General features: G+C 38.5%; 3 protein-coding genes across 4 annotated transcripts; 1 reads left to right on the top strand and 2 right to left on the bottom strand.

Annotated features, from left to right (window-relative positions):
* gng3 (guanine nucleotide binding protein (G protein), gamma 3) lies at positions 1–5,309 on the top strand. 2 transcript variants are annotated; one of them, XM_040150775.1, is made up of 3 exons: positions 1–91; positions 1,829–1,928; positions 3,587–5,309. In XM_040150775.1, exons 1-3 carry the CDS (start codon positions 81–83, stop codon positions 3,713–3,715), a joined length of 240 nt encoding a protein of 79 aa, XP_040006709.1. In that variant the 5' UTR covers positions 1–80; the 3' UTR covers positions 3,716–5,309. The 2 variants fall into 2 exon arrangements, with proteins under 2 accessions (XP_040006709.1, XP_040006710.1); XM_040150776.1 differs by lacking the exon at positions 1–91 and adding an exon at positions 859–952.
* Positions 5,310–6,829: 1,520 nt separating this feature from the next.
* On the bottom strand, positions 6,830–9,836 carry banf1 (BAF nuclear assembly factor 1). The gene is made up of 3 exons (XM_040151103.1): positions 9,674–9,836; positions 8,439–8,603; positions 6,830–8,164 (listed from the first exon to the last, which is right to left on the bottom strand). Exons 2-3 carry the CDS (start codon positions 8,562–8,564, stop codon positions 8,018–8,020), a joined length of 273 nt encoding a protein of 90 aa, XP_040007037.1. The 5' UTR covers positions 8,565–8,603; positions 9,674–9,836; the 3' UTR covers positions 6,830–8,017.
* Positions 9,837–10,657: 821 nt separating this feature from the next.
* Positions 10,658–13,774, bottom strand: prdx5 (peroxiredoxin 5). The gene is made up of 6 exons (XM_040151102.1): positions 13,550–13,774; positions 12,427–12,561; positions 12,206–12,337; positions 11,754–11,792; positions 11,602–11,666; positions 10,658–11,021 (listed from the first exon to the last, which is right to left on the bottom strand). The coding sequence occupies exons 1-6, from the start codon at positions 13,643–13,645 to the stop codon at positions 10,916–10,918; spliced, it is 573 nt and encodes a 190-aa protein (XP_040007036.1). The 5' UTR covers positions 13,646–13,774; the 3' UTR covers positions 10,658–10,915.
* Between the last annotated feature and the right edge of the window lie 25 nt (positions 13,775–13,799).

Genomic DNA, 13,799 nt, shown 5'->3' with positions numbered 1-13,799 from the left:
CTTGGCAAAAATGGCGTCGCGCAGTTTTCCAGACATCAGTTGCGTGTTGCCGGTTACCGGATTGTCTGCTCTTGTTTCCCATGAGAGTGAAGTATGTATCTGATTTACTGCAATGTATTTTTCGTAATAAAATCTAAGTTAAAGACATAGAAAAAAGTCGCTGTTTACGACCAAGACGGAGATGTCACGCATTTTTTTGGCACTAGTGCTAATGCGGCTCTTTCCTCCACAGGGTGTTTGGTCTGAGAGCGTCACAAGAGACTGGCTACTGACTATAATACATGCACTCTGACTTTTCAGTTTTCTTTGTATTCACATCTCCAAGAAAAAAGACACTGTTTTCATCTGTAGCACAAACATATTCACATTTAAACACCAGAAGAAATTTCCCCATTTAAACTGTGATGTTAACCACTAAACCAGACTGCAGCAGTCCCCATAGCAACAGAGGAGAGGGTGTGCATCACAAAAGGCACAGAGACACACGGTGATTCAGGCTTCTGGAGTTCAAATCCTAAGCTGTATATTGTCATTTAGCGCTAAAAAGCAAAACCATACACCTCATAGACCATCCTGCTCTATGTCAGTGAATGAAACCTGAGAGATTCCAGTTGGCCCCAATTTCCTAAGAGCAGATATGGTACAATCCACCCTCATAAGAAAACCTCCACCAATGGCTTCCCCCTCCCTCCATCTGGCAGGTACCACTCACTGCCGAGGGGGGGATCCTATCCATCCACCACAAATCTAGTGCTCATTGTGGCAGAATTGCAGTGCACTGGACTGTACAGAGCAGGGTACCATCCAGGCTGTTGTCTGTGAGGGGTGGGGTCCGGCTACACTAATACCACCAAACATAAGCTCACAGAGGGACACTGAGAGGCAGAAAAGGGGAGAAAAAAAAGAGAGAGAAGAGGGGGGAAGATTGCACCTGAAGAGGAATATAATACGGGTAAGGAGAAAAGGGGGTGGATGGAGGGAGAAGGAAAAAGACAATGGGGAAAGGTCCAGAATGGTTCATATAGATTTGCTCCTTTGCTGCTCTGCTTTTTTTTCCCTGTTGACAATCCATCTGACTTGATTCCTTTTCCATCTGTGGCACATTTTTTGGTCAGTCACATGCATATTTCTTCATCATTTCATATATGTCCGTATGGCTGCAGTGCTTATTTCTCTCTACATTTGATATCTCTGTGGTTGTTCTTGCTCGTAATAGCAGAATCGGTGGGCCACGGTGAAGATATCTGACCGTTTGGCCCAGTTTACATGTTTCTTTGAAATAAATCTGTGTTTTTGTCCCCATATACGATGACATAATGGAGCAGCTGTGCCAATTCTATGACACAATATTGACTGATTTTTATACTTCATTACTGGAGACTGACTGGTTGCATGCTTGCTTTGTAGCCAAAGCTGCTAAACATATAAATGAGCAGTAAAAAAATGTAACTTTTGGGCATAGATTTTATTGTATATTACATAATAGTGCTACATAATGGGTTTTGTGTTAAAACTCTTCGTTCACACATATAGTTCATTTGATCACCCACCTAGGATGGTGTATTAAAGAGCTAATTTTGCTATCAGTGAACCTAGGTGCATGAATAGGAAATTAATATTTCAGTCATAACTTATTGCATCCTATAAACATTGCTTATACATTTTTAGTTAATTGTATGTCTAGGGCAAAGAGCAGTGGATCATTTATCCCTGGGGAAGCAAGGCTATAAGAAAACTTGTTCAGTTAAAAAAAAAAACAAATGAAAAAATTCACTGAATGTGTTTCTACCTAGTTCAAATCCATAAATGATGTTGTGTTTGTGGCTAGGATGAAAGGAGACACCCCAGTGAACAGCACCATGAGTGTCGGCCAAGCCAGGAAACTGGTGGAGCAACTGAAGATAGAGGCTAGTTTCTGCAGGATAAAGGTAAGACAAGCTCAACGCCTCAGATTCAGATAATCAAGATAGTGCAATTCTATAAAGCACCCATAATAAAAAGGTATAAACAGGAGCAATTGATAACCAAAAACAATACAGTAATTACATGACATTTTCAATCTTGACTTTTTGAAAAGCTAAAAAAGAAAAAATCCCGCTGTCCATATATATTATATATTGAAAGGACAGTACAGAAGATTTTGACCAACTTTCATCATCCACATTGGTTTGCAGATGTAGAAAAGCACCAGTGACCTTCTAAGATGCACTTTAAGTCAATGCTTCCCTCTGGAGAGTTTCCAAATGGTATTGGTCTCTGTCATGTTCCTAATAGGCATTAAAAATACCTTGCAGAGGCACCTTGCCTCTTTAAAAATAACAACTCGTCAGGGCCAAAATTCAGCAGAGGACAAACCTTCTAGTGCTAATAATGTTATGTTTCCGGAGACAATTCTCAGCTGTTGTCACCAAATTTCACCTTTCTGGTATGCAAGGCAAGGTAAGAGTTTTGGGGGAGAAGAAGCTCGTGTGAGCCAGAAGCTGTGTTCAGAGTCGTGAGGTTTCCTTTTGCAGCGGCTCGGCAGTCAGAAAGAGAAACTTCCTTCTGTTAGCAACAAGACTCTGCCCTGATTCTCTTACCAGACTTTTAACACTGATAAGTGAAATAACAAAAGGTGTACAACATATATTAGACATAGTTAGCCACTGAATGTAAAGCTTAAAATAATTTTATAATGCCTTCTTTCCACTCCGAGTCAGTTTTTCTACTGTTATTGGCTTCATTGTCCATTTTGTCCTCACGTTCTGTTACTCCGTGTTCACTGTTGCACATGAGTTTCATCCTCTCATCTTGTTTTTTTATGTATTATTTATAGTAGAGTGTCCATCTAGACATATTGAAAGTTCTCATTTTTTTCCCCAGCTTTGGCAGGTAAACATATGATCCAATTTGATTTTCGGTTTTGAGTGATGTTCAGTGTGTCATTTAGTTTTGAACAAACGTGCCACATTTAATTCTGTCTACATCTTCATTTTTTTAAGTCTTCTTCACCCATGTCACTGAAACGCACTTAAATATTCAGACTTGAGCTTAAAACTCAAGACACACAGGAACAAAGGAATGATTACATGCTCGAAAAATATATTCAAAAAAGCAGAGTTCCAGAAGAATAATGAAGAACTAATGGTATTCATGAAGGTCCTCCAGACAGTGGATCTATAAGACCCTGTATACATTGTCAGTGTTTATAGTGTGCATTTAAATAAACTACTCTACCTGCAATGCATCCACATCTGAGATGAAAAAGGTGACGAGTCAGAAGGACAAAAATAAAACATTTTACATACATACTGTATTAACAAAAAATGATGTCACAGCCAAAGATATCTTAGATATACCTCAAAATACAAAGACAACCAAGTTGAAGGTTTTTCCTATTTGTAAAAATCTCTCTGATTACTCTTGCTAAAAAGAGCTCTTAAAAGCAGAGGACTTTATTTCTTGAGGTCTCTAAATGCACCTCAACCTCTGACCAGAGACTGATCGATTAATGAACTTTGAATCTGATTTTATCTGTGGAACGGACTACTGGGTGAAAACAATCATGTTCATGAACTGCTCTAAATCTGATCATCCTCACCTCCAGGTATCAAAGGCAGCAGCCGACCTGATGGCGTACTGCGACGCACATGCCTGTGACGACCCCCTGATCACCCCCGTGCCCACCTCAGAGAACCCTTTCAGGGAGAAGAAATTCTTCTGCGCTCTGCTTTGAGACAAATCAGGGATTGTTGTGATTAAAAGTACAACTGTACAGTATGTACATGTATGTACAGTGTGTACACGTACTTCCAATTGAAATAAGACATCAATGTACTATAGTAAAGTTGCATAAAAGCTGCCGATGTACAGTACATAATCAACTACAAAATGTCTTGAACTAAATTCTTTAACTGCTAATATCTGTCTCAAGGTTAGAGGGGAAGGAAAAAAATAACATGGGGATTTGAAACCTAAACATCCAATCTATAAAGAGTGTTATCACTATCAAGACCCAAAAAACACAAGACTAGAAGTCTGAAGAAAAGAAATTTTAAGAACAGCTGGTTGAGATCACCTGGTTGAAAACACGTACATCTCATGCTCATATATGTTACAGGTAACTGCCAAAAAGGACAACATGCTGAGCGTCAAATGACTGTCGGCTCCACCAGTCACAGGAACTCGCCCATATGGGTCCTGCGGCATTTGAAACATTTACCTAGGACGCTAAATTCCCACATTAGGTCTATGGATTATGGTGGTGCTATATGTCTCAGATGCTGCTCTGATCGGTCAGGGCTGTAAGTCCTACTCATATAAACTGTCCATACATTTGAGATCTGGCATCTGAGACAAAGACAAGCCTACGTAAGGTAATTAAGTAAGACATTTGCCATAAATGACAGTTTCCATTTGGTGACTGCTTTGTAGATGGAGGAAATAACACCCATATTCCATCAGAATAGAAATGCTTTACTTACAAATAGAGATCTTCATACCGCTTTTTTTTTTCCCCATTGACATTTAGATTGTCCTTTAGAGCTGCATCCCATCATGTTTTGGCAGTTACGTGTATCTTCTGGGGACAACAACTATTTATGAGTGGATTATAATCATGTAATCAATTTCTTTCAAGGTTTTAGTAAGATTTTAGCATTTTGCTCATTTCTATACTGTTGCTGTAGTGTGGATGTGGAAGTGTGTGTGTATGCATAGGTGCTACTGTGAAACTTAAGCAACAATTCTGGGCATCTGATCACTGTCATATCAAGATTTTATAGTTCAATAGCACACAGACCTAAATTTAAAACAAAAACAACATTCCAGGGGTTAATGGACATTCAATATATATAACTTAAGCCATTGAAGCAAAATCAGCTATTCGGTTATTATGAGTCTGTTACATGGACAATTTTCTATTTCTTTAAGGTAAAAAATAAATACAGCAGTTATATTGTACTTTTACAGACAGGTGTACATCATTATTTGAACCGACCAGGTCTGAGAGGTTCTCTGGAGCAGAGGGGTCCTTCAGTGGTTTCCAGGAAAATCTAGGAAAAGAATACTGTCTCTGCTTATTCATGTGAAACGAGGCCTGATGAGAATGACCTGGGAATTTCCATTTTAATTATACGTTCCACTTTCTCCATGGTTATTTCTCCATCTACAGTACAGGCAATTGTTTAGCTCTGTTACATCATATCCACAAAATAAAGGAAACTCCTCTTCTTCTAGCATCTTTGACATGATGAAACTTTTTGGGAGGACCTGCTCTGGACCACTTCAAAAATTAATGTATTTTCAAAGTCTTGGAAATATCAAATTTGGAGTTTTGGGGAAAAGGTAACCATGAAATATCAAGCATTGAAATAAAACCTCCTGTCATCAAAGGTTTTCTCTCATTTGTGATTTTATTGGACAAAAATGGAATCTAATGAAAATACAGAAAAAAAAACACATGTCCAAATCTGATACTTGCCTTTTATTTATTTTTAATAATAAAGAGCAATATAAAAACTGAAGAGTTTTCAGTCAAATGCAAGCACATTAGCCAGTGTTTAAACAAGGACCTTTTACACAATTGTTATGTCTTCATTTAGATGGTGACTGGTGGGTGCAAGCATTAATCAATATGAGTGGAAGATTATGTGATACAGCCTGGGCATACACTACTGTAGATCTTATAGTAGGGTGAAGGCCAAGGAGGACACCACTAATGAAAGAAAGTAACAAAAGGGCAAAACTAATGTCTGTAAAATCTTTCATAGATAAGCCACAGTCTATGGACAGATGAAACTAAAGTAGAGCTCTTTGAGAACGCAGTGCATCAGTTTGTTCTTAGGCAACGAAATGAGGCCCATAGGGAAAACAACATCCTACCCACAGTTAAACATGGTGAAGGTTCTGTCATGCTGTGGAGCTGCTTTCAATGCCTCTGGTGCTGGAGGCATTGAATGTATCAATGGAATGATGAAATCAGGAGATTACCGAGGCATTTTAGAACAAAATATGTGACCCCATGTTTGAAAACTAGGTTTGAGGCAAAGGTCTCGAGTCTTTCAGCAGGTCAACAAACCAAAGCAAACATCCAGCACGACAAAAGAATGGTTGAAAAGGAAAAGACACTCTTTTTAAACTGGCCATCAATGAGTCCTGACCTAAATCCCGTTGAAAACCTTTAGAGAGAGCTGAAATCTGCTATTGCAAGAAAGTCTGCTGCAAACTTAAAAGAGCTTGAACTCATAGCAATAGAATAGAGGCAGAAACTACCAGCAGACAGGTGCAGGAAGCTTCTAGATGGCTACAAGAAATGTTTAGAGGCTGTTATTGTTGCCAAAGGTTCTGCAGCCCAATATCAGTGAAGGTTCCCAATAATTGTGTCCAGGGCACAGTTCGTGTTTGTATATTTTCACTATTATGCAAGTTTTGCTTTTTTTTTTTTTTTTTTTAATTTTCTTTCATTAAGTAACTTTGGACATTTTATTAAAACATACTGATTTTACAAGTTAGTTAATTTACATTTAGTTCTGAAGATATTCTAAATTCTGTACTTAAAATTCACAGGTGACAGTAATTTCAATGAGGACTGTATCATAGTTATTGGTTTTGATAAGGATGGCCTCCATATGATTTTGTTAAATCAAAGCAGAATTCGTGTTTTCTTTACATCATGGTACACTTTTAATCGCACCAAACATTCGTATCAGTCTGGATGTCTGTTAGACTCATTGCAACTCATTTGCCATGAGCCCAGCACTTTAGGCAGGTACAATATGCTTTGTTTACTGCTAACAAAATTAGCTGCATTGTCTAGCTAATTTAGTAGACACAGACCTTTTTGACAGTGTTTTGAGTTTGTTACATTGGCATCTTTATTTATATACATTTCCATCTTCAGGGTCAAACAAGCTTTGAGCAGACCAGATGTGGGAGTCTGGCCATTTTGCTTTTTATTACCAGGATCAAATGATAAAAGGACAAAATGTTTAAATTACATTTTTTTTTTTTTTAAATCCTCTCTGCAAAGATCAGTGTCACCAGTTTTTGAGGTTTACCTTTTGTGTGTCACATAAATCAGTCACATCCAATGCAATGCAATACACTTCAAACGTACAATCCACCTCTTCAAGAAATCGTTTAAACATTGTCTGTGGATTTAAGAGTACATGATACCAAACTGTGATATAGTGTGCTATTTAAAAAAATACAGCTTACATCAACTTTCCAAAGGCTTTAAAAACAGCCGAATAGGGCAGAAAGGCCAAGAGTTGTAAGAGAGTACAAATGTCAATCTGACCGTGCTGGTAAATAATCACATTACACAGAAAGAAAAACGTGTCATGAACTGAAACACAAAGTTTTTCTGAAGATAAAATGTTTGAACAAAGAATAAACTGGCAACATTGAGTTCACTTTAAACAGAAAGTACAGGCAGTATTACAAAGATTGTGGGCAGAATGAATATTATGAATATAAGCAGCTTTTTTCACATAACATTTTGATTTGTCAAACACAGTGGTAATAACATTAATAAAGTCTGCATTTAGGTTTCTTGGTGTCACCGCCCTGCTTATGTGCATGCTGGCTCAATGGTAAACCCAAATGGAAAGAAATCACCAATAATGTTATTAGTTATGCTTGTACTTTTACTTCAGTGAGAAGTCAAAATATCTGCAGTACAAATGGCTACTGACAGTAAGTAAATGTTACAGTCAGATAGAACTGTCACATTTTGTCATTCTCCACTCGGCTTACTAATTTGATGGGAATTTAAAGAACAAAAGAATTGCTGACTACTAGTCTGGAGCTGCATGTCAAAGACCACGAGAAGGGCATGTCTGAGTTATGTTTTGGGGTTGCAGGATTTCGGAAAAACACGGAGAACTTTCAGTATAATTTAAAAACAAGCTTACTTCAATAACCCCAGTGTGTACAGTGTTAGTTCATATATATGGTGTAGCTGAATTGAATCAAGATCACTGAAGAGGCAATATACAGTTTGGACTTGAAAAGTAGAAAACAATGATTGAATGCTTTATAGGAAGGCGTCACACCATTCTTTAAGACAGCCAAAGCAGTCACCTTGTTGTTTGGCATTTGCCCCACAAGTATCCTTCAGCCAGTCCCGGAAAAGCTCCTCGTCTTTCTTTAGCACTAGAAACTGCCCGAGGACAACATATGCCTGTGGAGGTACAGAGGAACACACAAAATCTAATTAAGACAAAAATCCAGGTGATGAAAGACTTCCCACATCAACGGTCGTGTTGTCAAGCAGTGGACATTCAAACACACACACACACACACACACACACACACACACAGCTGTATTCAGCATTTTCATTCATTATTTGGTTTTAGTAATTTTAAGAGACTAAAACAATTACTGCAAGAACACCAATATCACAGAAGAGATAAGCAACCTCTATGAACAGTGCAAAAGAAATATAGTATTTCACCTTGTCGAAACCTTTCTCCTCCAGTCTTTTGCCAAGGACTTCTCCAATGCCCGCAAGAGCCATCACTGGCTTTTCACCCATGGGCTCCGCGACAAACTCTTTGTGTTTTTGGGATGTCGACGACATGGCTGCTTTGTAGGCTGTCACAGATCACCAACAAATGAACTGTAACACAAAGAACACAATGCAAATTAAAATACAGTAAAGGTGTTACACTTTCCAACTTCAACATTTTAGGCTTTTTCCCTTCTTTTTAAAATGTGTGTTTTGTGTGTGTGTGTGTGTGTGTGTGTGTGTGTGTGTGTGTGTGCGTGTGTTTAGGGAAATAACTATGGGGATAATGTGCTGATTCTTAGCTTTTAATTAAGGGTATTTTCATCCATATCAGATGAACAGTGTCACATTTGTAGCTGTTTTTACATACAGTAATTGGACACATTAACAAACAAATACAGCGAAAAACAGGTGACCTATTTCTTTGTCTGTACTGTATAACGTTTACCATGTCTACTGAATGGGGAGATTAATATGAAGAATTGCAATATCCCTCATAGACGTATTTCAATCAACTCATACGCTCACATTTAAGAATTAGTTGAATGCTAAATCGACACCGGTAGCAAACATGACTAGTGTATGTTTCATTAGTAATCGAAGCGTAACGGTTTCGCCAAGGCAAGGAACCAGAAAGCCACAACCGAGCGGGCACTGCTAAATGTTTCACCGATGGGGTCATGATATAAATAATGTTAATGTTTGCCTAGTATCCAAATATTTCCACGCATACACCCATCACATAAGATAACCCCGCTTCTGTTTACACTCGTTGAAATATTAACTTGTTAGCATCAATGCCATACACTCCCAGTGTTGAATTACGCGCTCAATATATTTCAGCGCTCACAGCTTTAAGACAACGAGCTAACGTCCACTAGCTTCAGACCGCGTTAGCGCCCGTTTCCCTACGAGTAGTCACTGCTTGTTAGCAAAGGATGCTCGCTGTTTTAAGACATTACGTGATCCTCAAATATTCATCGCTGTAGTGCAGTCTACGAAGTTGGAGCTATGAAGATAGGGAGTAGTGGCTCACCATTTGGGCGCCTTCTAATTCACTGAAAGCGAATGTAGCTTCAACGTTAGCTAGCTAATCACTCTTTCACTTTTCTATGTGTTGTGGTTTCACGCTATTCTTTGCTTTCAGTCTATTTGGCTAATTGTACTGTATATTAACTTACCTTTGAATGTCTTATCCAGGCTGAATCTAGTCGTAGTTGGCTGTCGAGAACCGCCGGGTAGTTTCTTTTTCTTTCTCGGCGACCACAATGCAATGCGCCTGCCTCTTGCGCCCTTACGTTAGGGGATGTAGTATTAGCAGATCCTTTTCCCCCGGTTGTGGACTCACAGGATATAGAGAGCAGCCTTCTGACCAAACAGTAACTTTAAATCAACTAATGATTTCCTCTGATAACGCTAGTGAACAAGCACCGATGCACCCTTATGTCATGAATTTGTTACCTGCGATACCAGAAACTAACAATTAAGTTATACTGAGTCATTGAAAGAACTGATTGAATGTTCTTACATAAACAGTAGCTACATAACCTTGTCTGATAGCTTCCAGTCCATATTTTCTATTTTAGGAAGCTCAATATCTAGATCATCATAGCATAGCCTGATTTTGCACAGATGTGTTTGAAAGTTAGCATCATAAACAATTTTCAAAAGTACACTCATCATAATCCGCTCCCAGCTACAGACGTAGCACATGTCCGAATAGATCAGTGGCACTCAGATAAATACAATTAACCAAATTCTGCTGAAAATTACAACAAACGATCAAGATTTGCCTTCTGTGTGTGTGGTGTCAAACTTCAAAAGTCCTTATTATGCGGTGACACTGATACATAGTTTGTATCAAGAAATAACAAGAGCAATGTACTTCTTAAAATTCTGTTTTGCATGCGTGTTTATGATGGATTCAATTCAGTTATTTCAAAATTGTTAATATACTAAGTTCATACTATTTTCTTGTCTGTCCCATTTAACGTTAGTCCGTTTTCAGATGGCCTATGTTGACCACTTTGGTTATTGTACTTTAATTTTTATATTCTGTGCATGCTTGCTTTGACTTAAAATATCTTGTACTGTAAATCATAATATGAAAAAATTATGAAACTGGGCATTTGTCTCACTAAATAACCTACACAGGAAAACCTTGATTATTGCTTACAAGGTGAATTTTATTTAGTAACAGTATACAGAGGTTTATGCAAGTTCCTTTAGATTGGCATTCATGTCATAGTTGTGCGCATTAATAACCTTCCAGCTGTGCGTTTTTAGACACTAAAATCCATGTGACATTTGCATCAATCTTTAGGAAAAGGAGGAAGCTTGAAGGATTTGGTACTAGGCTTTGTTAGTGCAACTTTTACAGTAACTCAAGGTTTGCTGTTTGTTTTAAAGAGCTCTTAATAAGCCTACAGCTCAGAAAGAATATTGGAAGCCAGGCTGCAGGTCAGCCCGGTGCCATCAGGCTCCACATTGATCATCTTCACAACTCCATCGTCCACCAACATGGAATATCTGAAATAAAGGATTAAGTACACACTGATTAATAACTACGAACTTCAAATTTAGCTGTAAAAGCCAAACGAACTCCGATCCATGCAACTGCTTTAGATTAAATCGAATAAAAGATTGCTTTGTGGCGTATGATTCTGAATCCAATTTAGTAATCAATTTAGAGAAAAAGTGAAACCAGAATTAAAAAAACAAAACAAAAAAAACAACAACAACAACAACAACAACAACAACAACAGTAATACTGAGAAGAAGAAGAATACATCAATTGAAAGATATTAAATATATAGTACACTGTATAAATTATATAAGATATTAAAAGATTTATTTTTGGCTAGAAACTTGAGTGAAAATATGCCATGAGATCTAATCTAGTCTTTATGTAGTATCTCAGTATTCCTGTAGCAATACTGATGTTATTTTCCACCCCTGACCTGCTCAAATAGAAGGGTGGATAGTTAATACAGTCCACTATTACAGTTAATTGCAAGTGTTCAATTTGGAATCAATTGACCAAAAAAATTTTGAAACAAATGCTATCAATCCATTACTGCAAAACTGAAATAGGCAAAACAATCATTACCTCTTGGATCGCTTGTTCCCAAGTACCTGCACAATTTGATCACTGTCAAGTAACAGGTCAACTGCCTAAGAAGAAAACAGAAAAAGACGGATGAGTACACACAGTCACAATACTTTAAATGGAACTTAAATAGACCAGACATTAAGTTTTACCTTTGTAAATTCTCCAGTAGGATCAGCCAGCATTCGAACCTGCAGGAGACAATAGAAGTAGGCTCAGCATTCCTCATATATGAGCTATCTTTAAAAAAGGTCATCGACCGTCATCACAAAATACAAAGATAATATCAGTGAGCTCACAGTAAATTAAGAGTGCGATTCTAAAATGCTTCTATTGTGCAAACAGCCCAGTACACTGTGATAATGTTCAGCAGATTGATGGGACTACCCAATGAAGTGGACCAAAAAAAAGGTGAATTCCCAATTTAATTTCCACATACAAAATCTGATAAGATTTGTCCACAGCTCTTTATCATCTAAGATGAGTGAGTAAAATTGTTATTATCATCCTCTGAATGATGACAACATGTGGTCGGATGTTATTTCACAGTTAGACTCGGTGGCGGTCACAGAAATTGCTCACACAAAAAAGCTGTAGTTCATACCTTGCCATCTGCTCCATGCTCCTTTCCCCACGCAGCCATGACAAATGCGTCATTGACGGAAATGCATGCGACCTCCTGCATACCTTTACTCTTCAGGTCCTCAGCCTGCTGCACAAAACCTGGGAGGTGAGTCTGAAAGCAACGAGAAAAATATAAAGTCAACTGATGCAAAGATCATTGTGCACAAGACATGGCAAGCAAAGTTGAAAGTGTGGACTCACCTTGGAACAACCAGGGGTAAAAGCTCCAGGTACAGCAAAGAGGATTCCTTTCTTCCCCTTAAAGAGCTGATCCATCGCCACCTTATTTCCTGGCTCCCCCTCCTGTACCTCCACTGCAGGGAGATGTTCACCAACCTGGTGGAGATTGAGATGAAAATACATAAGTAGGCTTATTTTTCAAATTACTACAGCCAATAATACCATTTTTTTTGTCCCTTTATGGCACTGAAAGCATTGCTTTCCTCACTGGTACAATGTGTTTATGACATTGCTTTCTGCGTAAGGCTTCTTAAATGATGCTAACTCTGTATAGGATGCAGCAAATGATGAAGAGATTATCTTAACACGATTGATATTTGTGGGGAGGTGACCACCAGAGGGCGACATAAACACATACATCAATACATACAGATGCAGGTAACTCGTTAAAATGGCCGAATATCTCGGCTAAATTTAAGTAACAATGACGACTAATAAGTGACCCACTTATCACGCAATGAGTGCTTAAACGCCCTTTCAACAAGCACGTTTAAATATATATAATTATATAGATATATATATAAACTTACATTATGTTATGGCGTTGAAGATATTTAAATAAACCAATATTTAAGCGGCTGTGAAGTACGCACACGCCTTCAGGTAACTAAGTTAACTTGTTATTTGAAGAATAAAGTTGTGCTTACACATGCTTGAGACCAACGCAATACTAAGAAACAGAGACAGGGCAGCAGGTTTATTATTACCCACAGGGGCCTTTTAAAAATGTGTTAAGATCAGTTTCCGATTGCCCATGTTTCATAGTCATTGGACAAGACGGTGTACAACTACTGTAATCATTGACAGCTTGTTTCATGCTACGTTCAAATCCCAGACAGCAGGTGTTGAGGAAGCTACCGATAAAATAACGACAGGACGGCCACGATAAACAAAATAATTCCCAGCTAACGGCTGTCATGGCGACGTTTCAGAGGGACATTTAGCACGGCAAGCTACAGAGAGAAAGACGAATGACATAACCTCGACGTTTAGCTACTTTACAGTAAAATACATCAACACCCTCACGTCTTTGCCATAAGCCCTGTAGCATTTACAGCTAACGTTGGCTACACGCAAATCTTACCTGAATTGGCATCTTGGCGATGTGAGAGGTGTGTAGCAGCCTTACGCACTGGACGACACGGGTGCTTTTGATGCGGGAGGCTGTGATGGAGAGCATTTTTTGGCTCGCTATTTAACTGGCTAGCGTTGAGTAATGGTGGTTGGCTAGTGGTGTGTGCGTTTCGGCTTTCACACACAGCGCAACCTGACTTTGCGTTACTGTCACTGTAGCTTACCGTAGTTACTTTACAGTAGTGTGTCACACACTGAGT

The sequence above is a fragment of the Xiphias gladius genome, chromosome 17, assembly GCF_016859285.1.
Source record: "Xiphias gladius isolate SHS-SW01 ecotype Sanya breed wild chromosome 17, ASM1685928v1, whole genome shotgun sequence".
NCBI lineage: Eukaryota > Metazoa > Chordata > Actinopteri > Istiophoriformes > Xiphiidae > Xiphias > Xiphias gladius.
This window is presented reverse-complemented; position numbering and strand designations above follow the sequence as displayed.